General features: G+C 39.8%; 1 protein-coding gene and 1 pseudogene across 1 annotated transcript in view; one reads left to right on the top strand and one right to left on the bottom strand.

Moving 5' to 3' along the window:
* The window catches only part of DCP1A (decapping mRNA 1A), a 42,008-nt gene that overhangs the window by 9,680 nt on the left and 7,255 nt on the right, over positions 1-25,073 (top strand). The window contains exons 4-7 of the mRNA XM_065933484.1: positions 10,892-10,958; positions 16,107-16,245; positions 18,192-18,305; positions 23,338-24,087. Of these exons, the coding sequence (XP_065789556.1) occupies positions 10,892-10,958; positions 16,107-16,245; positions 18,192-18,305; positions 23,338-24,087 (1,070 nt within the window). The remainder of the gene's footprint in view (positions 1-10,891; positions 10,959-16,106; positions 16,246-18,191; positions 18,306-23,337; positions 24,088-25,073) is intronic.
* LOC136168154 (U2 spliceosomal RNA) lies at positions 22,961-23,111 on the bottom strand (annotated as a pseudogene).

Raw genomic sequence — 25,073 nt, forward strand, 5'->3', positions numbered from 1 at the left:
TAGAAATAAATACAGACTTGGACACATGGCAAAATAAATACAGACCTGGATCAAAGGCAAAGACGTAAGCAGCCAAAGCTGCTTGAGATTTATTATTTAGGAAGAGCATCAGTTAGACTGACAGCATATTTAATTGCAGCTACTGAGTTTAGAAGACAAAGGAATTTTATTTTCAGAGTACTGAGGAAAAAACAATTAACCATCAATTTAGTAATTCAGGAGAGCAAACTAATGAACGCGTGAAATGTGCCTAGTGCAACTCTGTTTTTAACTATAAGTTCTTAATTTATTTTAGTTAATTTATTTTTACCAGTGCAACTCTAAAGGCTATAGTTCAGAAAGAAGGAAATTGAATACAGAAGTAAGTAGGTTTAAGCAACAGTAAAACAAAATAAACCTTGACTGTATAAAAAAATAAAATGCCTAGCTTGAGTAGAGGTACTAAAAAGGTAAAGCAAGAATACCAGACAGCAATAATATAAGATAAAAACTTTCCAAACCAAAAAATTATGAAGACTGAGGTGAAGGTAAATAAATTGATGACCAATAGACTTGTAAGTCAAGCTATGTTTTGATCAAAAGATTCAGGGTAATCACTGCAGAACAGAAATAGGATGTCTTAATTTTAAACCAGTACAAATTGAGATAGGAAAAAAGTAAATAGAAACTATGGCAAATAACACAGTTCTTATAAAATGGCAGAAATAAATAAACCAGTAATTAAAACAAATGTTAAGTGAACTATACTTGCCAGTTAAAAGAGATTCTGAGATTGGATAATGATACAGAAATAGCCAATAATGCTGTTTTCAAAAAGCTTAAAACTCCAAAGCCAGGAAAAGTTGAAAGTAAAAGGATGGGATGATACATGTCAGGTAACCATTAGCCAAACAAGACTGATGTCGCTGTGTTAATCACATGTCATAGAATCTGAGGTAGGAAACATCAGGAATAAAAGTTATCCCATAATGACAAAAGAAGTAAATCGCCTACAAGAAAAAACAGTTCTAAATTGATATGTACCTTGTATTTGTTGGCATTACATATCAAATGTTTAAAATCCATAATTATAGTGGGAAATAAAAACAGACCACCTCAGTAATTGACAGATAAGGCAGATAATTTAGTAAGGTTATGGGATATTTAAACAACACAGTTAGACTTGGTCTAGTGGACAAAGGAAAAAACCCTGCTTCTAGCAGTTCAAAAATTTGCATTTTTTTCAAGTATGTATAGAATTTTTATTAAAATTATCATACATAGGTAGGAATTGCAATAGAGCAGATCAACAAAACAAAAGCTCTCCTCTATGACCTGATTGATCCAACAGCAAAAAGAGGAGAGACATAAATGGTAATATTAGGAATAATATATAATATATATATATATAATATATATATATATATATAGCAACTAAGGATAGAGAATAAAATAAGAAACCACTGTAAAGAACTTTTTGCATAGCAGTTTAAAATTTGGATTAGATAGACAGTTTCCTGGGAAAAAAACAATGTAACAAAACTTAGGAATAAATGGATTCAATGAAATAATTGGGTGAGTAGTTTTAAATTCCTTTCCATCTCGTCTGAAAAGAATGCTGAGAAGAATGTTTTCTCCAGTTCAGTAAGTGGTAGTGAAGTAGTTGTCCGTATAGCAGCGGACCTCTGAAAAAGTAACTATAGATCTTCACATTTCTGATCTTACCATGGAAACACTCATCTCCATGGAAAGGAAACCGTGCTTCATGCTATCCACTATTCCTTCAAGCATTTGCTGAGCACTGGCTACAAGCAACAAAACCTCGCTAAGTATGTGTGTCTTAAAAGGTGCTTTCCCCCGAGATCAGTGTCAGGGGTTCTTTCATTTTCTTTTCTGTGGGTATCTCTCAGGGTTAGCAAGGTAACCTGGAATTTGTTGTACATATATGTATATGTACTTGTGACTTAATTGTGAGATGTCAAGTCTAACATGCACACAGAGTAAAATAATCACTTCTCTTTTGGCTAAAACCACCATCACACACTTGTCTAAGGACAGAATTAAGTTTGATGTGAGAAGAGAGGGTACCTTAAGGCATAGACACCCTGTAACCAGCTTAACAGCGACAGCAGGTCACCACACCGGAACAATTGAAAATAAAAATCTTATTACTGTTTAATATTTTGAAAGAACTTACCTCCAAAAATCTGTGCGAAGTACCCCTTCGTTTCCGCTTCACTTGTCACTTTTCCTTTATATCGAGCATCAGTCTCTTGATATAGGGCATTTTTAATTAAAATTAGATCACTAGAAAAAGCAGGGAGATTCATTTCCATAGCGTTGAAAATGTAGCTGCCAAATGGTAAGTTTTATTAGAAGAAATACTGTAGTGTGTACGTGTGTTTTTCTTGCTCTCTGTCCTTTCTCAGTTCAAGGGCACAAGCAGTAGAGATGCCAGGTGGCTGTTGGCATTTGGTGCAAATCTTCAAACTTAAAGCACAATCCAGGAAATTTCCTTGCAAGAGTAGTTTTACAGTTTGGCAACTCAAAAAATGTGAGTTCTACCACCAGGCTAAAAGAAGACTTTGTGAACAGTTTCTAAAGTTCCACAGTCCATACTTTGTGATCTTTGAATCCAGTACACACTGCTTCTTACGTAGCCTGAAAAGAGGCAGGCAGTCTTCCCCCATCAGCAGCAGCTGCTGTGGCTGGTATGATTCTGCAATCAGCGCAAGAGGAAGAAATCTTTGGCGCTGCATTCGTCTGGCCTTCTGAACCAAGATAAAGGAAGAGCCTTGCTGTTGTCACATAACGTAGACTGAAGAGGTAAAACACCATGAAAACAGTGACTTAGACTCCAAGGTTGATCTGGTGACGCTGTTAGGTCAGACATATCAAAAATCTTGAATGCTTCCTAGCTGTTAGAGGTCACTACTTTAGTGTTCTAGCAGAGCCTCCATCGGGTGCCTTCTTGTTAACTTGAGTCCATGAACGGTTGAGAATTTCCAAAGCAGGTTCTTCTCATTATGCCCAATTACTGGCTTCCCCCTCCCCCAGGAGTGTTTTCAGGTGAAAGCAATTTTTATAATTTATTATTATTTTAATTGTAAAGATGTTAAAAGTTGACCATGTATGCTCTATTCATGGCAAGTGCTATGCGGCAATAGTGACGATAAATCCTAAAAGCAGAGGTGAAATCCTAGTATGATTCACTGTTTTATTCAGGGTTACCCATCATTACAGAGTAAAAAGTTTATAAATAGGAATCATCACTTGTGATATTCTTGGGTTTATTTTCCTAGTCCCCCAAAAAGTTTAGTGGTCATTTCATATGTCTGAATCCTATACTGAAATTGCAGTTAAAACGAACTGTGGAAGCAGTGTTGCTGGTAAATATTTTCGGACTTGATTTAGAGAAGGGTACCAAATTTAAAAATAAACTAAAGAGCTTGCAGAATAGCATTTTTAATTTCCTGGAAGAAGTCTTTTAATCAATGTTTACTAAGTAGACATAATTTAAATTTTAGGAAGTGGGCTCTTTTTCTGCCATGTTAGTGTTCAGTGGTGTTTAAGTATGTCTACTGTTTGGCCTCAAAAAGTTAAGCTGCTGCTACAACCCAGTTATACTTAGCAGCCTTTCTTACAGATTCACGGCATTTCCTCACCTGCCTATTTGCCACCTACCACACTGTTGTGTTGTGATCCCAGGTCCAGCAGTCTTTGGCTCTGTAACTTTTCACCTGTATGTGTGTATTCTAACCTCCACCCCAGAGACTTTCTCTTCTGTCTTTTTCCCAACCTTTTGATATTGTTGTGGAGCCACCAGCCTTATTCTTGTCTTAAAGGAAATGATCTGTCAAAGCATTTGTTTTTTCACTTGTCAGGGCATGCTTATGTATATGTCATCTATTCTGTTCTTACAGTCCTTTTGTAATCAGAAGAGTCTTCCTTCCTAACCAGTAAATTTTTCTGGTTATGTTCAAAGTACATTTTGTTGTGTTTGTTTTCCTGGTCTAGAGGATCTTTGTTGGTTCCATCTTCAGAAATGTTGTTAAGTCACAACACCATTGCCAACAGCTTTATCACACCCCCTTGTCAGCTTGGCAGCATACTGAAAAAATCTCCAGCCTCCTCAGATCCTTTTAGAAAGTAGGTCAGATCTAACTAATAAATAAATCAAAAAGACAGCACGTGCATGAAAGTGGCCCCCCCTCTGTTTTAGTGACATTTTACCAGATTGCTAGAAGTCTCAAGGGATTTTATAAGGGCTCCAAATTTGTTTGGATTTTCTTGACCTCGTGTGTGTCATACACCACTCCTGAGAAGCAGAATGAGGTATGACATCAGATCATAATTGGCTACTGAATCTTCAAACAGGACTCTCCAGGGAAACAGATGACTTGCCCTTCAGCCTTTGAAAATTTCTCAGCATTAAATAATCCAACAACTTTGATCTTTGTCAGTTGCACTTTTCATACGTTCAGAAGATGAGGGCTGTCATTTGAGAAGCAAGGGAAACAGTTAATTTTGAATATGCTTTTCTTTATTTTGATATTTTTTATGGTAGTACAATGTACAAGTATTTAAATGTCCTGTCACACCCCCTAACTCTTCAGTGACAACATGGCTCATTGGGACAATGGTTAACAGCCATGATATGTGGTGGGTGTCCAGTAACTGAATAATTGGCTTTCATCTTCAGAAAGGCCACTTACAAAACATGATGCCATTATTATTTACCATAGCAAAATTATACTGTATTGCCAAACATCTAAATCCTCTGTGGCATAATTAATCAAGGAAAATTATATCAGGATGTTTTAGCAAGCAGATGGTTGGCAGAATATGTTGAGCCTTAGAGTGTAAGTTCCCTTGAGGGAAGAGTACTTAGCTTTGGTGTGGAGACAAGGTCTTCCATGGTTTTAGCTATCTGGTGAACTTGTCTGTCTTTGCTCACAGTGACGGCGACAGGCTCAGCGGCAGCTCCCTGGGCCTCCTTGCCAGTTGCGTGCACTGAGCATCTGATACGTTGGCAGACAGGACTGATCCTTGGATGCGTGTCTGCACCTCTGCATGTCTGCTTTTGGCAGAATTGAGTGTTACTCTTATCCTTTACCCATTAAGCTATCATTATGGCTTCCTTATCTCTGTTTCTTCTGCAGCATGCCTTTGAAAGTGTTTGACTCTTTTTTAGCAGTGTATTTGATAATGCGCAAATGTGGAAAATGTGCATATTATTTCTAATATAGTGTATTTCTTCAAAGGAAAGAGAGTGGGACTTTAGGTAAAGATTTGTCAGAGTAAGTCGACAGATCTGGTGGACTTATTTTGATTATTGATATGGAATTCTTTCCTAAGAGTTTGGTTTACAAACCCCTCTATGAAAACTTAAATGCCTCTGCTTAGCCCCCTCAAAATGTTGTGTGTTCCTCTCTGAGCCCGATGTATTGCATACCATCCTTCTGTCCATTAGAGAAAAATTGGTGTCTTTCGTATTTGGTCTCTTGTGTTTTGTGTGTTCTTTAGCCAGCTCAGAAGAGGCATATTAGAGAAAGATGATTGTGTATAATTGCCATAAATGGAGTTTTTCAGAGCCCCAGTCCAATTTACTAGGGGTCAGCAAAGAGTTTTAAGACTTGAAATCCACAGAAGGCATAACTCATAAATTGGACTTTGTCAAAATTAAAACTTTTGCTCTAGAAGGGTCTTACGAAGATGAGGAATAAAAAGCTATTGACAAAAGAGAAAATATTTTCAAACCACGTCTGACAAAGAATTGGTTTCTTAAATATATGAAGAATTCTCAACAGTTTAGAAAACAATGCATTGGGGCAAAAGATATGAATAGACATTTGATTAAAGAGGATATATAGAAAAAAATTTTTTAAAAATAGGATATGTAGATGACAAGCACATGAAAAGACATTCTGTGTTATTAGCCATTAGGGAAATGTAAATTAAAACCGCCATGAGATACCACTACACACCTATCAGAGTGCGTAAAATTAAAAATAAAACAGCAAATGCTGGCAAGGACACAGAGAGACACTGTTGGCAGGAGTATAAAACTGGAAAGCAGTGTAACAGTTTTTTTTTAAACATGCAACTGCTGTGACTCAGTAACTATACTTTTGGGCATTTAACCCCGAAAAATGAAAACTTAGGTTCACAAAAACCTATGCACAAACATAGCAGCCTTATGCATAATAGCCCCAAAGTGGAAACACTGCAGATGACCTTCAGTGGATAAATGGTTAAATAAACTGGTACATCCAGACCAAGAAATACTACTACTCAGCAAAAAATAGCAAACTGTTGATGCAAGTGACAACTTTAGATGAATATCCAGAGAGTAACATTGAGTCAGAAAAGTCAGTCTCAAGAAGTTGCATCCTCTGTGATTCCATTTGTAACACATTTCTCGAAATGGCAACGTTCGAGTATAGAAATAGAGAGACCAGGGTGTTTGCCAGGGTCAGAGATGGGGAGGGGTACCAGGGGGGTGGGTGTGGCCATGAAAGGGCAAGGGGATCTCCATGGCAGCAGAAATGTTCTGTATCTTGATTGTATCCATGTCAATAGTCTGGCTGTAATACTATGTGATAGTTTTACAAAATGTTACTGTTGGAAGAAATAAAGGGCACACAGCATCTTTGTTTATTTTTTACAATATATATGAAGTTACAATTGTTTCAAAACTGAAAGTTTAATTTAAAAAAATAAAAGCATACCTACCCTTCTTGTGCCAGAGTCATGTGAAATGGAATGGAGCCTGGGATACGCAGTGTCGGTGCGGTACACCTGGTAGCAGTGCGCCGTGCCTGTCCGTGTGTTTACTTTGACTTGGGCTTTCAGCGTTTGTAGTCTCACTTCAGTCCAGTCACTCAGTCGTGTCCGACTCTTTGTGACCCCATGAACCCCATGGGCTCCAGGCACGCCAGGCCTCCCTGTCCGTCCCCAGCTCCCGGAGTTGACTCAAACTCATGTCCATTGAGTTGGTGGTGCCATCCAGCCATCTCATCTTCTGTCGTCCCCTTCTCCTCCTGCCTTCAATGTTTCCCAGCGTCAGGGTCTTTTCCACTGAGTCAGCTCTTTGCATCAGGTGGCTGAAGTATGGAGTTCCAGCTCCGATATCAGTCCTTCCAATGAACACTCAGGACTGATCTCCTTTAGGAGGAACTGGTTGGATCTCCTTGCAGTCCAAGGGACTCTCAAGAGTCTTTTCCAACACCACAGTTCAAAAGCATTAATTCTCCTGCGCTCAGCTTTCTTTATAGTCCAACACTCACCACCATACATGACCACTGGAAAAACCATAGCCTTGACTGGACGGAATTTTGTTGGCAGGGTAATGTCTCTGCTTTTTAATATGCTGTCTAGGTTGGTCGTAACTTTCCTTCCAAGGAGTAAGCATGCATCTTTTAATGTCATGTCTGCAGTCACTGTCTGCAGTGATTTTGGAGCCCAAGAAGATAAAGTCTGCCACTGTTTCCCCATCTATCTGCCATGAAGTGATGGGACCGAATGCCATGATCTTAGTTTTCTGAATGTTGAGCTTTATGCCAACTTTTTCACTCTCCTCTTTCACTTTCATCAAGAAGCTCTTTAGTTCTTCTTCACTTTCTGCCATAAGGGTGGTATCATCTGCACATCTGAGGTTATTGCTATTTCTCCCAGCAATCTTGATTCCAGCTTGTGCTTCATCCAGCCCAGCATTTTGCATGATGTACTCTGCATATAAGTTAAATAAGCAGGGTGACAGTGTATAGCCTTGACGTACTCCTTTTCCTGTTTGGAATCAGTCTGTTGTTCCATGTCCAGTTCTAACTGTTGCTTCCTGAACTGCATACAGGTTTCTCAAGAGGCAGGTCAGGTGGTCTGGTATTCCCATCTCTTTCAGAATTTTCCAGTTTGTGATGATCCACACAGTCAAAGGCTTTGGCATAGTCATTAAAGCACAAATAGATGTTTTTCTGGAACTCTCTTGCTTTTTTGATGATCAGTGGATGTTGGCAATTTGCTCTCTGGTTCCTCTGCCTTTTCTAAAACCAGTTTGAACATCTGGAAGTTTACGGTTCACATATTGCTGAAGCCTGGCTTGGAGAATTTTGAGTATTACTTTACTAGTGTGTGAGATGAGTGCAATTGTGTGGTAGTTTGAGCATTCTTTGGCATTGCCTTTCTTAGGGATTGGAATGAAAACTGACCTTTTCCAGTCCTGTGGCCACTGCTGAGTTTTCCAAATTTGCTGACATATTGAATGCAGCACTTTCATAGCACCATCTTTTAGGATTTGAAATAGCTCAACTGGAACTCCATCACCTCCACTAGCTTTGTTTGTAGTGATGCTTCCTAAGGCCCACTTGACTTCACATTCCAGGATGTCTGACTCTAGGTGAGTGATCACACCGTAGTGATTATCTGGGTCATGAAGATCTTTTTTGTACAGGTCTTCTGTGAGTTCTTGCCACCTCTTCTTAATATCTTCTGCTTCTGTTAGGTCCATACCATTTCTGTCCTTTATTGAGCCCATCTTGGCATGAAATGTTCCCTTGGGTCTCTGATTTTCTTGAAGAGATCTCTAGTCTTTCCCATTCTATTGTTTTCCTTTTATTTCTTTGCACTGATCACTGAGGAAGGCTTTCTTGTCTCTCCTTGCTAATCTTTGGAACTCTGCATTCAAATGGGTATATCTTTCCTTTTCTCCTTTGCTTTTTGCTTCTCATCTTTTCACAGCTATTTGTAAAGCCTCTTCAGACAGCCATTTTGCTTTTTTGCATTTGTTTTTCTTGGGGATGGTCTTGATCCCTGTCTCCTGTACAATGTCACGAACCTCCGTCCATAGTTCATCAGGCACTCTGTCTATCAGATCTAGTCCCTTAAATCTATTTCTCACTTCCACTGTATAATCGAAAGCGGTTTGATTTAGGTCACACCTGAATGCTCTAGTGGTTTTCCCTACTTTCTTCAATTTAAGTCTGAATTTGGCAATAAGGATCTTCCTTATGCAAGAAGTATTTATATGTAAAACACAAGCAATCTAGCCAAAATTGTATAGTAGCTGTAAATGGAAATAACCTTTAAAATTTTATAAAAAGCTAAAAGTAAAAATACATTCGAGAAGTATTTATACAGTTTTATATTCTTTATATTCTTTATAATATTATAATAAAGTTTTTATATTCTTTATAATATATTTTTATATTCTTTATAATAAAGTTCCATCTATCCATCCACCAAGTTTTTCTCTATGTTTTTATTGAAGTATAGTTGTTTTATATTCTTTATAATAAAGTTCTTTATATTCTTTATAAAGAATTTTATATTTTTTATATTCTTTATAATAAAGTTTTATATTCTTTATAATAAAGTTCCATCTATCCATCCACCAAGTTTTTCTCTATGTTTTTATTGAAGTATAGTTGATGTACAGTGTTATATTAATTTCTGCTGTTTGGCAAAGTGAGTCAGTTACACACATATATGCATTCTTTTCTATATATTTTTTAATATATCCTGTTTTTTTTTAATATATCCTGGCTTATCCCAGGATATTGCATATAGTGCCATACAGTAGGACCTTGTTGTATATTAATCACCACTGTTTTGGGGAGCTTTCTTAGTCGTGATCACCATATTGGGAATAAAAGATTGGAAAAGAAGTGTGACATGTAGCTCAGCCTGGGCACTTCCATTTCACGTGTGAGTAGAGTTGATCATAGAAGGTTCTGGGGTGGGCGTTTGTTTTTAAAGTTTTGTTTTACCATAACATGGTGTTAATTTTATATTTTTAAATTTCAAGAGACTCAAAGATTCTGGTGTTTGGTTTTGGAAGGTGGTTTAATGTGGTTTTCATTAATTTTTCTCTTCACATTTGACTGTCAATTTGGAAGGCGTTTTGCAGTTAGTTACCAAGTGAAGAAAAATAAAACCTAAAAGTTGCAGGTTAAATTTTATTCAGAGACTTTTCTGAGAACTAAGGCCTAGGGGATGGCCTCTCATATAACGCCAAAAAATGCTATGAAGAGATGAGGGAGGAGCAAGGGTATATAGGAGTTTTTGCTGAAAATATGTAATCAAACATCGAAATATTACTGCTAATCACAAAAAAACAGATACTTCAGGTTAGTGATTTTTGTGCTTTTCTCTGTACAGGAAGATGCAAGAAACTGGGCTCACTGAAATTATTCCTTAGGTAGGCATCTTAGATATGCAGCTATCTAGGGCCAGTATCCAGAGCACATAGTTTCCTGCTTGTCTCCATCCTGAATTTCCCTTAGCACTCACCGTGGGGGCGCTTCAGTGGCTGATGGCTTGCCAGCAGGGAAGGACAACATTCCTCATTTACTGGAATGGTAGACACTGTTCCCTTTCCACACAGTCATTGTTGTTTCTTAGTTTGTCATGTGTGTCTTAGTCACATGGTCGTGTCCGACTCTTTGCGACCCTATGGAATTTTCCAGGCAATAATACTGGAGTGGGTTGCCATTTCCTATTCCAGGCAGGGAATCTTCCTGACCCAGGGACCGAACACTAGTCTCTTGTGTCTCCTGCATTGGCAGGCAGAGTCTTTACTAATGTGCCACCTGGAAACTCCTAGTTTAATTGGTAGCATTTATTCCCTTGCTAATACATAAAATGATAATGTATCTTATAGTTTAGTGTCATCTTAAGCTCAGTGAGATCTGATAATGATGTCTAAAACCAACTATCTGTATACTTTACCTGGCCCAACTTTATTAATTTATTATTAAACATTTTGTGGGGAGGCTTTTTCTTTTCTTTAGAGGAACTGTTAACAGTTTGAGGGTCTGATGGTAAATTCTGTGACATTTTATGGCAATAATATATTACTGCCATATACTCAAGTACTGAAACCTCATTTCTCCTTATCTTTTTTTTGTTTTTCAAGTGTCAATATACAGTATCTGGTTTTATGACAAGAATGACTGTCACCGCATAGCCAAACTCATGGCCGAGTAAGTATTTCTGTTACACCATAGATTTAATTAGTGATATATGGGAGAGGAAAAAATAATGTTTCCCCCTTCTCTTTGTTACCAGAGTCCACTAACTCATATATTTCCCCCTGATTTCCTTTTATTGTCAAAGTTTTGAAAAAGGCAGAAAAGCTTAAAGATTATCTCAAATTATCAATAATTTTACTACCACCAGTCTTTTTTTACGTGTACCTTGGGTTGATGTGTGATTATTTTTTATTCTTTTTTATGTCCATTGAAAGAAAAATGCAAAACAGAAAAAGTTATGAGCTAATTTTTATTAAGTGACTATATTAAGGCCTATAGCCTGGGAGGTAGCCTCATCTAATTATTTAAGAGATACTACCTCCAAGAGGAGAATATCTAGGAAAAATATTTACATAATTGGAATCATCTAAAGACTGCTTTATTACCAAATTAATCAAACAAGAGAATGGTATTTAGTGTAGTCATATCAGAAAAAAAGAATTTAAAATATGATCCTCAGCAATAGTAACAAGAATTTTAAAATACTTCTGGAAAAAAATAAAAGCAAAGACAAGGGAGCTAGAGAAGAGAATGCCAATAAATGAAGATAGGTGAACTTTTTTGCTGAGAAAAACGTATAGTCAAGTATTGAAAGGTTACTCCTAGTAATAAAAAACAGACATGTCATGATGAAGATTTTAGTGCTTTCCTATATGTGGGAAGATGCAAGAATCTGGGGTCAGTGAAATGATTCCTTGGATATGCATCTTAATTATCTATGGGCCAGTATATCCAGAATGTTTCCTGTTTTTCTCCATCCTGAGTTCCTCTCATGGCGCACTCTATGGGTAACTGCAATGGCCCATAGACTTGATCCTTCTTGAACTGGAGTGGCAGGCAACAGTTTTTTTCTTTACACTTCCAAAAGTAAGATTATGCTGTACATCTGACTTTTCACGTCCACAGCATTTTCCCAGCACATTAGATAGTCTTCTCTAGTATTTATGTCTGCTTTGTATTCTGTTCTGCAGACAGATTCTAATTTAACCAGAGCCTTGCTGTTAAACATGTGGTTAGAACCATCCAGCTGCCTCGCTCCAGAGGTATTCTCTGTGTCCAGAGCACAGCCTCACCACCACATGCAGTGCATCTGACTTCGGTTCTCTCCAGATTTCCACAGTAGCAGGTGGAGAGCTGTGTTCAGTAACTGATAGAGAACTCCCGCATGCATCCATGGGTACTTCCTTTGCTGCTGCTGCTGCTAAGTCGCTTCAATCGTGTCTGACTCTGTGCGACCCCATAGACGGCAGCCCACCAGGCTCCACCGTCCCTGGGATTCTCCAGGCAAGAACATTGGAGTGGGTTGCCGTTTCCTTCTTCAATGCATGAAAGTGAAAAGTGAAAGTGAATTCGCTCAGTCATGTCCGACTCTTAGCGACCCCATGGACTGCGGCCTATCAGGCTCCTCCGTCCATGGGATTTTCCAGGCAAGAGTACTGGAGTGGGGCGCCATTGCCTTCTCCGGGCTACTTCCTTTAAGAGAACTTATTTTTGATACAGATTCCAGATTTAGAATCCCCAGTCCTCTAATGGGTTATGTCCCAGGAGAGCTTTTATAAATCAGAATCTTGGAACTTGGAAACTAATTTTCATTGAATTGATGTTCTGAAGGATGGTCATTGTCCTTTCTCAGACTGACCCACAGAAGCCATCCCTCTATATTGCTGGTACTGTCATTCTGGTTTCCAGGAATCCAGGACACTTAGGTGTTAGAGGGACCTGAAGTGCTACCGTGCCCTGGACAGAATGCTTCAGTGGGCAGCGAATTCTGGTGGATTTAAGTTTTCTTTTCAGTTTTTGCCTGCATTTCCTCAGAAATGCTGGCCTCTCTTCCCCCTCCATCAAATCAAAATTCCCTTTGTTCTTCTGCAAAATTTTTACCCACATGTTTGGGAGAAAATCGTTGATTTTTTCTTTTTCTTTTGTGTAATATTAAACTAAATCCTGTTCAACTATAAATAAATAATTAGGCCCCACACCCCATTTCCAGGTTTATTTGCATTTTAAAAGAAGTGCACATGGCTGAGGCCACATTTTAGTCCAGGACTGCTAACATGTCTCAACTGGGTTTTTATCTGCTTCCCGATTTGTTTGTTGTAGGTGTGACCCTAAGGACATTCTTCCACGTGAACTTCTGTCATTCATTTGAAAATGCATTGGCTTTCCACAACCAGACTTTTCTTTTTAGAGCTTTTCTCTTAAAAAAAAAAAAAAAAAGATAAAAGCTGCTTTTTTACAAAGCCATTTATTTAATGACCACTATCTGTAGTTTTGAAAGGAACAGCAGAGCAGTTTTTGATAACTTAGAAGACAGAGATTTGTTGGTTTTAGGTTATCCTAAAATTGACAGTATTTCTCTTAAATATCTGTATATTGGAGTATGTTAATACGTAGACTTTCTCCTACAGATTGAGAGCTTTTGGGCCTAAAGTGAGAGACCCTGGCTGTTTTAGCTCTAAAAGTTATTTGCACAAAACCATTTTGAACTGTATTCTCTATCAATAGGCGTTATCCGTAAGGCAAGACTTCAGATCATAGATAAAGCAGAAGATGGAAGGCTTATCTGAAAATATCGTAGTGAACATAAAAATAGGGTGAGGAAGTAGAAACAGGAAGCAGAAAAGGAAAAGAAGGGCATTCAGGTTTCCTTCACTAGAGATGCCCAAAAGAGGGACATTTGCTTAGGCTTTCAGCTTATTTTACTAGAAGCAATGGTATTGAAAGTGACTAGCAAATGCCTGCATGAAACTGTTGATAGTGAGTTTTCAAGTGTCTGGCCTATTTATGGCTGAAGAGAATACCAAATATGTTCACCTTAACTTTGTGATAAATGGCGTTCTGGTCACCAAAGATAAAAAGGTTATCTGTCTTTCTTTGCTCTGACTTTGCCTGCATACAGCCTCTTTTTGCTAAATATTTCAGAATGTCATCTCTGTTAGCCAGAGATACAGGTAAAATTCTTTGGGATATATTGTGCATCTAAATAAAAGTGCCTGCCACTGCTCATTCTGTTAAATCTAGTTCCTACCACTGTTTCGACAGCTGCAATATAACAAAAATTCTTGAAGTAAAACATTGATTTATTCCAAAAGGTTGTTAATAAGAACTGAGAAGATATATCGGAGAACAGGTAAACTTCTAGACCTGTTCTATAAATAAATCTGGAAATTCTCTTTGATCAGTAGCAAAATTGAAAATTCGCTTAACTTGGAAACTGTTGCCTCTCCTAAAGAGGAAATTCAGTCTGCCAGAGTGTTTTTAACAAAACCTAATCTGAATGTTTGCCTATACATAGACTATAAAATTCGGAGAACTCATAGAAGTGAGCCCTATTCCTGATCTTTCAAAGAGTCCCGGGGCATACTTGGGGGTTTGAGAGGAAGGGAGGGGGCAGGGTTGTTCTTCCCACAGTGTGAATTGGAAGAGGGCTCAAGAGTTGAAAGCTGGGTGTCCCTTCCATGCCACCAGCCAGTTTCTGCTTTCAGCAGTGGAGAGCTTTATAAGGTAGCCTGTTGGGTGGATGAACACTGGTGATTATTAGAAATTTTTTTTTTTTTTTAAATGAAGATCACAAATCCAGTCCAGGTCAGAGAGAGGTAAATACTAGCATGGGCAAGCCAGACAGTGTAGCAAGTAGTGGGTAGAAACAGGCTGTGTGACCAATCCTTGATGGTTGGCGTGGCCTGTAACTGACTATTAAATAATAAGTATTTTTTGGTTTTTGGCTGTGTCACTAGGCTTGTGGGATCTTAGTTCCTCCACCAGTGATTGAACCCCAGGCCCTTGGCAATGAAAGTGTGGGGTTCTAACCACTGGACCACCAGGGACTTCCCAGTTTAGGGAAAGCTTTAAACCATCCTTGGAGGATCATAATACATTGTAACTTGTTAAAAACTCAGAATAATGTTGCTGTTTAAAAAAAAAAAATCTGTGTTTAATATTGTTTAATCTGATGTTTTCAAATAAAAGAACCATCCCATACATAGTAATAGGAGTTCCTAGGCAGGCTGTTTTAAAGCAGTAAACTGACATTGGGTACCCTGTTCTATGCCTCTGAGTCCATAAAAAAAAAACAAAAACCTTTCACTGCTTTATTGCCTGTCATCATCACTGTCCGAAAGTTCTCAAATTAATTCAGTTATCAAGTTGTGACTGTGCTTATACTATCCCACAGCAAGTAGGCCTGTTCATTACAGTTGGACTTGAAACCGGAATGGATGTTTAAAAGAAAAAAAGATTAGTTGTCTTATTAAAATTTATTACATTAATTTCAAGCTTGAAGAAAAATATAAGAAACAATAAAACATTCATGTACCCACCACCCAACTTTTAGTTTCTCACATTTTGCTTCAGACTTTAAGATGTGGCAGGGAGAAAGGATGTTCCTAAGAAATGAAACCCCTCAGATAGACTTGCAGACTGCAACCCTTGACTTAGACCTTGACTTTTCATGCTTTTTTAATATATATTTTCAAGTGCAAAATTAGCTTAAGTAGCACTAGTCAAGATAAAGAGCATTGCCACAGTCACCCTGACCTTAGTTACCCACTTAGTGATGTTTAAGGAGACAACAAGGAAAATCTTTTGTTTGCTGGTAGAGTTATAGTTGATTTTTGAAGACTGACCGAGACCATCATTTTCAAGATGCTGATCTTCCTCCTTGCTACCCCATTATTAACATGCACTCTCCATAGGAGTTGTTCACCTGTGCAGCCTTCCTTTGTCTTGGTGGCCTTGTCCATTTTCAGATTCACTTTACCAGTTAGTTTGACTGATCCTGAGACACTTGTAGGAAAGAGAGAGAGAAAAATAATGAGTAACTTGGTAGATTTTAAAGGTATCTACTTCTACCAAATCTGGAAAGGAATTCTGTATTTTTGGCCTTCTAATGGTGAACTATATTGGTTGGTACTGTTTTGAGTGAGATAGTGAAAGTAGTCAGTCATGTCTTACTGGGATGAGGTAGCTGAGGCTCTGTGTTCTGAGGAAGGCATTGCTATTATGAGGCAGTCTTCCAGTATTCTTGGAAGATGGACACCAAAATCTTGGGTCATATTGTGTCAAAAAAGGTCTTTCTAAAACTTGGTTCTGTTCCTCTAGCGTGGTAGAAGAGGAGACACGGCGGTCCCAGCAAGCAGCTCGGGATAAGCAGAGTCCCAGCCAGGCCAATGGCTGCAGTGACCACAGGCCCATCGACATCCTGGAGATGCTAAGCAGAGCCAAGGATGAATACGAGAGGGTGAGGATTTGTGTGCTGAACAGGAGAACCAGAGCAGGGAGGAGACCTGCGGCGTTTCTGGTGGGCTGGGGAGGTCACCTCCAGGGCCAGCAGGAATAAGTAGTTCAGAAAGAAAGCATGTCTTGTAGATAAGGAAGGGGATTTTCTTACCTCTGAAAATTCAGTGTTCTTTTTCTATTCCTAAAAAATTACTGTGGGAGAAAAGGGTTTTGGGAAATAAAAGGTCCCACTTCCTGGGTAAAGAAATGTACATTAGAACCCATGACACATTTCAAGTTCTACCAGATTCCTCAATGTCTGTCGTAGAGAATTACAAAGAATTTATGGATCTATGAAAATTAATACAGGAAAGGCAGTCATCTCTATAATGAATTCATTGATTCTTAGGAAACTGGATGAGGTAAATTTCAGAACCATTTCTGAGCTTTTAAGTTACCATGTATTACCATAAATTCCCTCCCATACCCTTAATGAGATATGGGTTGTCTACATAGATGCCTTCTTCTGTTTATAAAAAAGACCTTTCTGTGTTGTGGTGACAGCTAATAAGTTGAGAGCTCTGTCACCTGTTCCCAGTGATGACGAGATCAAGGTGCCACATACGACAGAAAGTATAGGTGCAGCACACTAGAGCAGACACCCCAGGAGATGGCCCGCCCTCCTCCTCAGGCTGGGAAGCAAGTCATCTCCAGAGGAAAGAAAGAACTGAAGCCTTGCTTCTGTGCACAGAGCTGCAAAGAAACTCTAGGTCACATGAGCAGTGTAAAAATCTGATATGATTTCTGGTTAATGCACATTGCAAAGGCAGAAAATATGGAGAGTGCAATAATTACTATTGTAAAGAAAATTCTTCGGTATGGTATGGAGTAAATAAAATGTCTGGAGTTGTATTAAGATTAAACCTTTGGGGATTTAGTTAAGTCTTTTTGGGGGGGGTGGATTTAGTTAAATCTTTGATATCTCCTTCATAATGTGTTCTTTCTATTTTTGAAGCCATCCATAAATAGGTGGCACTTCCTTAAATAGGAGTATTGTTGCTTGTCTACACTCGCCTGTCATCTAATCATATGGTGTTAGTCTTAGCAGCAGCCATGAGTTCACTTCTTAGTGTTTGGATGAGCTCTCCTCTGCCTCAGATGGTTCCAAATAGACCCTTTATCTCTAGGTAGAGGCTTGGGAGATTGCCAGATTCATCTATACAACAACTTGGATGAATCTCAAAGGCATTATGCTAAGTTAAGGAAACCAGCCTTCCATTTAGATGACAATCTCTAAAAGATGGAATTAGCGCCAGAGAACAGTCTCTGGTTGGCAGGAGTGGAAGGAGGGCACGACTGCACTGGGATAGCCCTTGGGAGTTTGGGGAGGTGATCGGATATCCTGACTGTGGTAATGGGTACACACAACTTTCAGAAGTTAATTTTGAAAGTGAAAGAAATGGTAGCCCTCCAGGCTCCTCTGTCCATGGAATTCTCCAAGCAAGAATACTAGAGTGGATTGCCATTTCCTTCCCCAGGGGATCTTCCCAACCCAGGGATCGAACCAGGGTCTCCTGCGTTACAGGCAGATTCTTTACAATATGAGCCACCAGGGAAGCCTGGTGATACATTTCAAAAGTTAATTTTACCATATATTAACTTAAAAAAAAAATGGAAAAGAATACATAATAAAGGAATGCTGTTTGCTTGTCCTTAAAGGGGTTATAAAAATAGCAGTTGTTACAAACACAATTGTCTAAAATCATGTGCTCAGCTTTCTAGAAATTTTATTGTCCAGTTAATTTACATATTTACATGCAGGTCCAAAGCAAACATTTGACATTTGTAGGGGGGAGTTATCCTTGACTTTTAAAATAATATTTCTGTTAACAGTAACCTTGAATGCTGATTTGTAAACCAAACAATAGCAAGTTTTTTCACATGATGTACTTTTCCTTTTAATTTAAGAATCAGATGGGCGACTCAAATATCTCCAGCCCTGGGCTGCAGCCAAGTACCCAGATCTCCAATCTGGGAAGCACTGAGACGCTAGAAGAGACACCATCTGGGTTGCAAGATAAGGTTTGTACAGCTCAAGCCCTAGCTTTGTCCAAGGTAGCCCAGCAGAGTCAGCGTTTTGTAAGGGCTTGGATGCAGTACAAGTTTGATCCGTTGATCATCGCTCAGAGTGTGTGCATACAGGCAGTAGCGTGATGTCATCCTCTCATGTCGTTTCCCCTGGTCCATGTAACTGTCTTTCATCCGGGTTTTGCAGTAGCCTCGTATCTGGTTTCCCAGCTTTTGCCCTAGCCACTCCCTCTCCTCTCCTTGACCCAGGGGCCAAAGGAAATCCTGGTTTAACCTAAGTTAGACCGTGTCTTTCCTCCAGTGGTGTCTCATCTCACTCAAACAAAAGCCAGGGTCACGGCAATAACCCCTATGGCGCTACCTGATCTGGCCCCCCTACCCCGGCCTCATCTTCCATCTTTCTGCCTTGTTCCCAGCCTCGTAGGCTCTTCTACCTTTTCACAGATGTGTCAGACCTGCCTCTGCCTCAGGACAGGCCTTTGCAGTTATAGTCCCCACAGCCTGAAAGACTTGCCTCCTATAAGTACCTTGCTCCCATTCTAGTATCTTCCATATAGATGAGGGCCTTTCACACCACCCTATTTTAAATAACAATCCTTCCCTACCCCTGTTCTGCTGTGCTTTATTTTCTTCCAGCTATCAGGGTTTGTGGTTTTTTAAAAAGTTTTTTGATTGTCCCCTCCCCACCAAAATCCAAGTATCATAGTGGACAAGCAGTTTTGCCTGCCTTGTTTGCTACTGTATCCTCAGCACCAGCACTGTAAATATTTGTTGAATGAAATCATTCTCTTTGTTTTTATTTTTTTATTTATATTTTTATGAAGTAATTCTCTTTAAAACTGATGACTTGATAAGTGAACAGATATCAAGTAAAAGCCATAGTTTTTTAAGCTTTTTATTTGAAGATAATTACAAATTCATATACAGTTGTAAGAAATAATACAGACAGAGTAAAAGCCATAGTTTTTTAAGCTTTTTATTTTAAGATAATTACAGATTCCTATGCAGTTATAAGAAATAATACAGAAAGATCCATGTCCCTTTTGCCTATTTACTCCATTGATAACAGCTTGAAAAATATAGTACAATATCACAGCCAGAATATTAACCCAGTATACCCATCTTGTTCACATTTCCTCAGTTGTTTTATTCATATTCGTTTCTGTGGGTATGTGCACGTGTGTGTTTGCGTGCGTGCTCAGTTGCTTCAGTCGTATCCAACTCTGTGCAACCCTATGGACTATAGCCCTCCAGGCTCCTCTGTGCTTGGGATTCTCCAGGCATGCCCTTCTCCAGGGGACCCTCCCGACCCGGTGATTGAACCCATGTCTCTTTTGTCTCCTGCATTGGCAGGCAGGTTCTTTACCACTAGCAGCACCTGGGAGGCCTCATGTGTATGTTTAGTTCCATGCAGTTTTATCTCATGTAGAGCTTTGTGTATCTACCACCACAGTCAAGATAGAGGACTTCATCACCACAAGAATCCTTTGTGTTGCCCATTTGTTATCACACTGATTTACATGTCACACCTTCCTGGCCTTCCTCTGGCATCCCTAACCCCGGCAGTGACTGATATGTCTCCAGCTCTATAACGCTGTCATTTCAAGAATTTTCTATAAATGGAATCATACAATATATAACCTTTTGGGATTATGTTTCATCACTCAGCATAACTCATTGAAGAGATTCATTGAAATTGTTACATACATTATAGTTCCAAATCTCATTACTGAGTGGAATTAACATTTTTAGCCATTCACCCTATGGCTGTGTTAAAGGGTGGCTGTGTTGTTATCAGTTTGGGGCTAATGTGAATGACATTTCCATGAACATTGTTTGTTGTTCCTTTGTCCTTTCCATTACTAAATCGTGTTTGACTCTTTCCAACCCTATGGACTGTAGCCCACCAGCTCCCCTGTCCATGCGATTTCCCAGGCAAGAATACTGGAGTGGGTTTCCATTTCCTTCTCCAGGGTGTCTTCCCGACCCAGGGATTGAACCTGTGTCTCCTGCATTGGAAGGCAAATTCTTTACTGCTGAGACACCAGGGAAGCCCTAAATTTCTTTACTCTGGGTTAGATGCCCAAGAGTACAAATGTTGGGTAATTTCATAACTGCATGTTTTAGTTTAGAAATTGTCCTACCATACTGTTTTCCAAGAGGCTATACCATTTTATATTCCTGTCATCAATGTATCTATAATGATCCTAGGGATGCAGGTGGTAAATTATTTAAACCAGATTTTGTATACTACATTTCTTTGCTCCATTTTTACTATATTTGAATTTAAGATCCTGAAGGTCAAATATATATTAAAAGAAAGTGTTATGTAAAATTTAATTTTTAAAAAATATGTGTTAGGAGAAGCAGCAAGTAGAGGAGCAGACTCCTTCTGGTCTGGCTTATCAGCCATGAATGTCCAGCGGGCTAGTCCCTTTCCTTTCCGTTTCTAAATCATGGGATTAAGGATTCTGGCAGTACCTGACTCACAGATTTACTGTGAAACCCAAATGAAAGAATGAACCCAAAAAGACTCCATTTTATAGGCCAAAGTGACAGCGTTTTGTAAAATACTGAGATCTGGATATTGTCAAGCCAGGTGATTGTCTAAAATTAGCTGAGACCCATAACCGGCCCTGTACGCAGAATAGTACATTGGTTTAGTAACACTGCCATCTAGTGCTGAGGAGCGATTGGTGCTGTCAAGCCTTAGTATTAATAGTATTACATTTTATTTCAGCTTCATTATTCACTTACTAAAATTTCCTTGGTACAGTTTCCCTAGTTTGTTTTGTATTGTTTTTGTTTTTTGTTCCTGTGATTGAGAAGAATCATGCCTTCTAGTGTGCCCAGGGCGCTAATGAGTAGGAAATCTGACATGGGCACAGTAAATTCAAACAGAAATATGAAATTCTGTAAGCAGCAAGAGCTGTGGGGTGAGAGAGGAACAATGGAAAACCTGATATAGTTTCTTAAAAAAAAATTTTTTTCAGTCCCATACATACTGTCACTCACTGAATTCCATTTCACAAGGGAATGGTCAGATTAAAATTTGATTTAAGTGAGGCATTACTGAACTCAGAGTCCAGACTGTAAGTATATTCAGACATGAGTAAAGAATAAAATTTCACCTTTTCTATGGATAATGGAAAATGAATCCATGAATAAGTAAGCCCAACAGCTAGAGGAATGCAGCCAGCTTTTCTTGTCAGAGGCAGAGGAACATGGAGAGGGGCCTGTCCAAACAAGCTCAGAGACTTTCAAGCTTTGGGGAGTTTGTATAAAGACACATGCTCTGCCCCCTCAGCCTCTGGCGACTAATTCAGCCAGTTACATGTTTCTGAAAGTTGGTACAATCTGACCAGTCACCAGCTCTGGTTATTCAGGTCTTACTTGCCCCTCTCCTTCCCAAAGGATCATTTCACTATTCAGTTGATTAGATAACCTGTCATCTGCATGGTGGATATAATGGTGCAGTGGCATAATGGTTAAGAATACGGATTGTGTTGTTAGAACTAGGTTGGCATCTGGTTCTGTTGTACTTGGGCATCATCCATAAATGGCAATAATAATAGTACTGCCCTCACCGATTAACAGAGTAATCCATGCAAAGTGTGTAGTACAGGGCCTCCTGTACAATGAGCATTCTGTCTGTGATAATTCTTACTGCCTTGTAACCTCATTTCTTCTGCCTTATATGGGGTACCTCTGAAACCTAATACTTTACCACACACCATATTCCATCAAGTCTAATAATCTGTCTCTGGCCTGGCAGATGTTGCAGGGAGGCAGCATGGAGAAATTGGAAACTTGATGCTTCTTTTGCATACTACCATATGACTTCATTTTTTAATATGAAGTAGATTTAAATTACCAGAAATACCTGTTCTTAAGTTCAAGTATAGAAACATTTCACATGTAAATGTGGGTAATTTTAGTTTTTTAAAAGTTCATTTTTGTTTCACTGGATAGATAAAAATTGCTACCTGGATCATTTTCAAAGCCTAAGGATGTATTTCATGGTGAGGTTTCTCCATGTCCGGTTTTTGATTGTTCCTTTTCTTATAAAATAGTATTCTTCACTGGAAAAGACTCTTAAGTTTCTAGAAGATCATTGCAATATGATATGTGTTTTTTAAAGTAGGTATATCTAAATGTTGGTTTGTGTGTGTGTATACACACATATATATATGTAAAAAAATATGGTGGTTAGTTCAATTCAGTTCAGTCGCTCAGTCGTGTCCCCCTTTGTGACCCCATGAATCGCAGCACGCCAGGCCTCCCTGTCCATTACCAACTCCCGGAGTCTACCCAAACCCATGTCCATCGAGTCAGTGATGCCATCCAGCCATCTCATCCTCTGTCATCCCCTTGTCCTCTTGCCCGCAATCCTTCCCAGCCTTAGAGTCTTATAGTACTTTAAATGAAGTACAGTCTATAAAAATATTGAATCACTATGTTGTATACCTGAAACTAATATAATGTTATATCACCTATACTTTAATTTTTTTAATAGTTAAATTTATTTTCTGGTATTTGAGGTACAATGCCTGCCTTTTATTAAAAAAAAATATTAACATAAAGGTAGGATTGCTTGATCATCATTTGGTCCTCATATCCTCTTGAATGTAATTTCCCTACCATGTGTGACTGGCATGGGGCAAATTAACTTTGAGCAAAGTAGTTGCCCCTTTATCTTACATCTGTTTGCGAAGCAAAAAAGGTGAATTCTAAACTATCATCTGAGTCCCTAAAATTTGATTTTTACACTTGATCTTAGCCAAAAGGCCGAGAAGCGATTAAAAATTTGATTTTTATTACAAATGTAGATATCTCTTCACCACCTTGGGGATACCAGGTGCATTCTTGGCCTTAATCCTGAGGACGTCGTCAGCTTGTTCCATTTCCTATTTTCAGACTCTACCTATCCTTGCTTCTGCAAACTGATTTGGTTGATCGAAAAGAAATTTAGTTACGCTAATTTGCAAGAGTTTTCTCTCATTGGGTGGTTTGATTTGTTTCTCAGTCTGCTCCATCTGGACACAAACATCTGACAGTGGAAGAATTATTTGGAACCTCTTTGTCAAAGGAACAGCCAACAGCTGTGGGTCTGGATTCAGAAGAAGTGGAGAAGCTGCCAGGAGATGCCTCCCAGAAAGAGCCCAACTCATTCCTACCATTTTCATTTGAGCCTGGAGGGGCCCCTCAGTCAGAAAACCTGGCTGTCCATGCTGCTGGCCACCCCTCAGTCCAGCCCGAAGTCACCACCCCGGTGCTAATAACTCCTGCTTCCATCACTCAGGCCAGTGAAAAGCAGGCCCCCAGCTACGCCATCCCATTGCACTCTGTGCTCAGTCCCAGTCTACCAGCAGAAGCCTCTACTGGACAGGCTCCCCCCAGCCTACCCCGAAACACCACCATGATGCAAACAGTGAAGACCACACCTAGGCAGAGGTCTCCACTCCTGAGTCAGCCTGTCCCTGAGCTGAGCCACGCCAGCCTGACTGCCAGCCAGAGCCCACTCAGGGCCCCGCTGAGCGTGACAAACACAACCAGTCCATCTCTCCCAAGCGTTGACCTTCTCCAGAAACTCAGGTTGACCCCACAGCATGACCAAATACAGACACAGCCACTTGGGAAAGGTGCAGCGGCACCCAGCTTTTCTCCAGCAGCCGGCCAGCTGGCCACCCCTGAGAGCTTCATTGAGCCTTCCCCTAAGGGGACAGCAGCGAGAGCCTCAGCCTCCCTGAGCAACGTGGTGCTTGCTCCCCTTCAGGTACTGGCGGGAGATTGGGTGGCTGTAACCTAGGGGGGTGAAACTGCGTTTTGATTGACAGGAGATAGAGTTGTTTAAAGACACAAGTGTTGAGTGTGCCAGGGGCTAGAGGATAGGAGAGGGGAAGCCCTGCGGTGATCAACCAGACCATCAGTAGCTGGTGGTGTAACTGAGTTCCACTTCCCAAAATAATTTCAGCTGATAAAAGCTGAGAAACTGTATTTTCCTCCCTGGATGTGCATTTTAGCGGTTTTTTTGTTTATTTTTGCCCGATACATCTAGGAGTCCTTATTTGACTCAAGACCGTGGATCCAGATCATCCCAAACTTTGTTCCGTCCCCTGCTCCCTCAGTACTCACTGAGAGCCCGTTTTGTGCCAGGTGCCTTAGGGCTGCCATAAGAGCATCCACATTTGGAGATCTGAAGTCAAAGAAAGCTTCCTCGGGAAACTGGCCATCCGCTGAGATCTGAAGACTCAGTAGAAATTAGCCAGACCTAGAGTTGGGAAGAGTGGGTGAAGGCAAGGAAAATAGCAGGTGCAGAAGCCTGGACACGAGAGGGCATTTGTTGAACTTGAACTGTGGTGTGACTGGATCTGTGTGTAAAGAAACATGGGGAAGCAGGTATTGGTGATGAGTAAAGCTTTGTAAATAGTGTCAAGGAGTTAGAGGTTTGTTCTAAGGGCCCTGGAGAGTCTTTTAAGTGCGTGAGCCAAGGGTGGCACGCTAGGAAAGGAGACGATGGAAGGAGGGCGACCCATCAGAAAGGAGGTCGGGGCAGTCACCCAGGCTTGAGCTGGTGGGGGCCTGTACTGGGGCGTGTGAACATATGGATTTATTAAGAAGGAGGATGAGTGGGACTTGGTGGGGGATTGGATGTAGGGGTGAAGAAGAGGTTTGTCCCTCAGTGATTTATTAAGGTTGGTGAGTTTACAAATGAGGACATCAGGTCTCAGTTGCAGTGACTTGTGCAGGATCACAGAACTG

This window comes from Muntiacus reevesi, chromosome 4 (genome assembly GCF_963930625.1).
Source record: "Muntiacus reevesi chromosome 4, mMunRee1.1, whole genome shotgun sequence".
In the NCBI taxonomy this organism is placed as follows: Eukaryota; Metazoa; Chordata; class Mammalia; order Artiodactyla; family Cervidae; genus Muntiacus; species Muntiacus reevesi.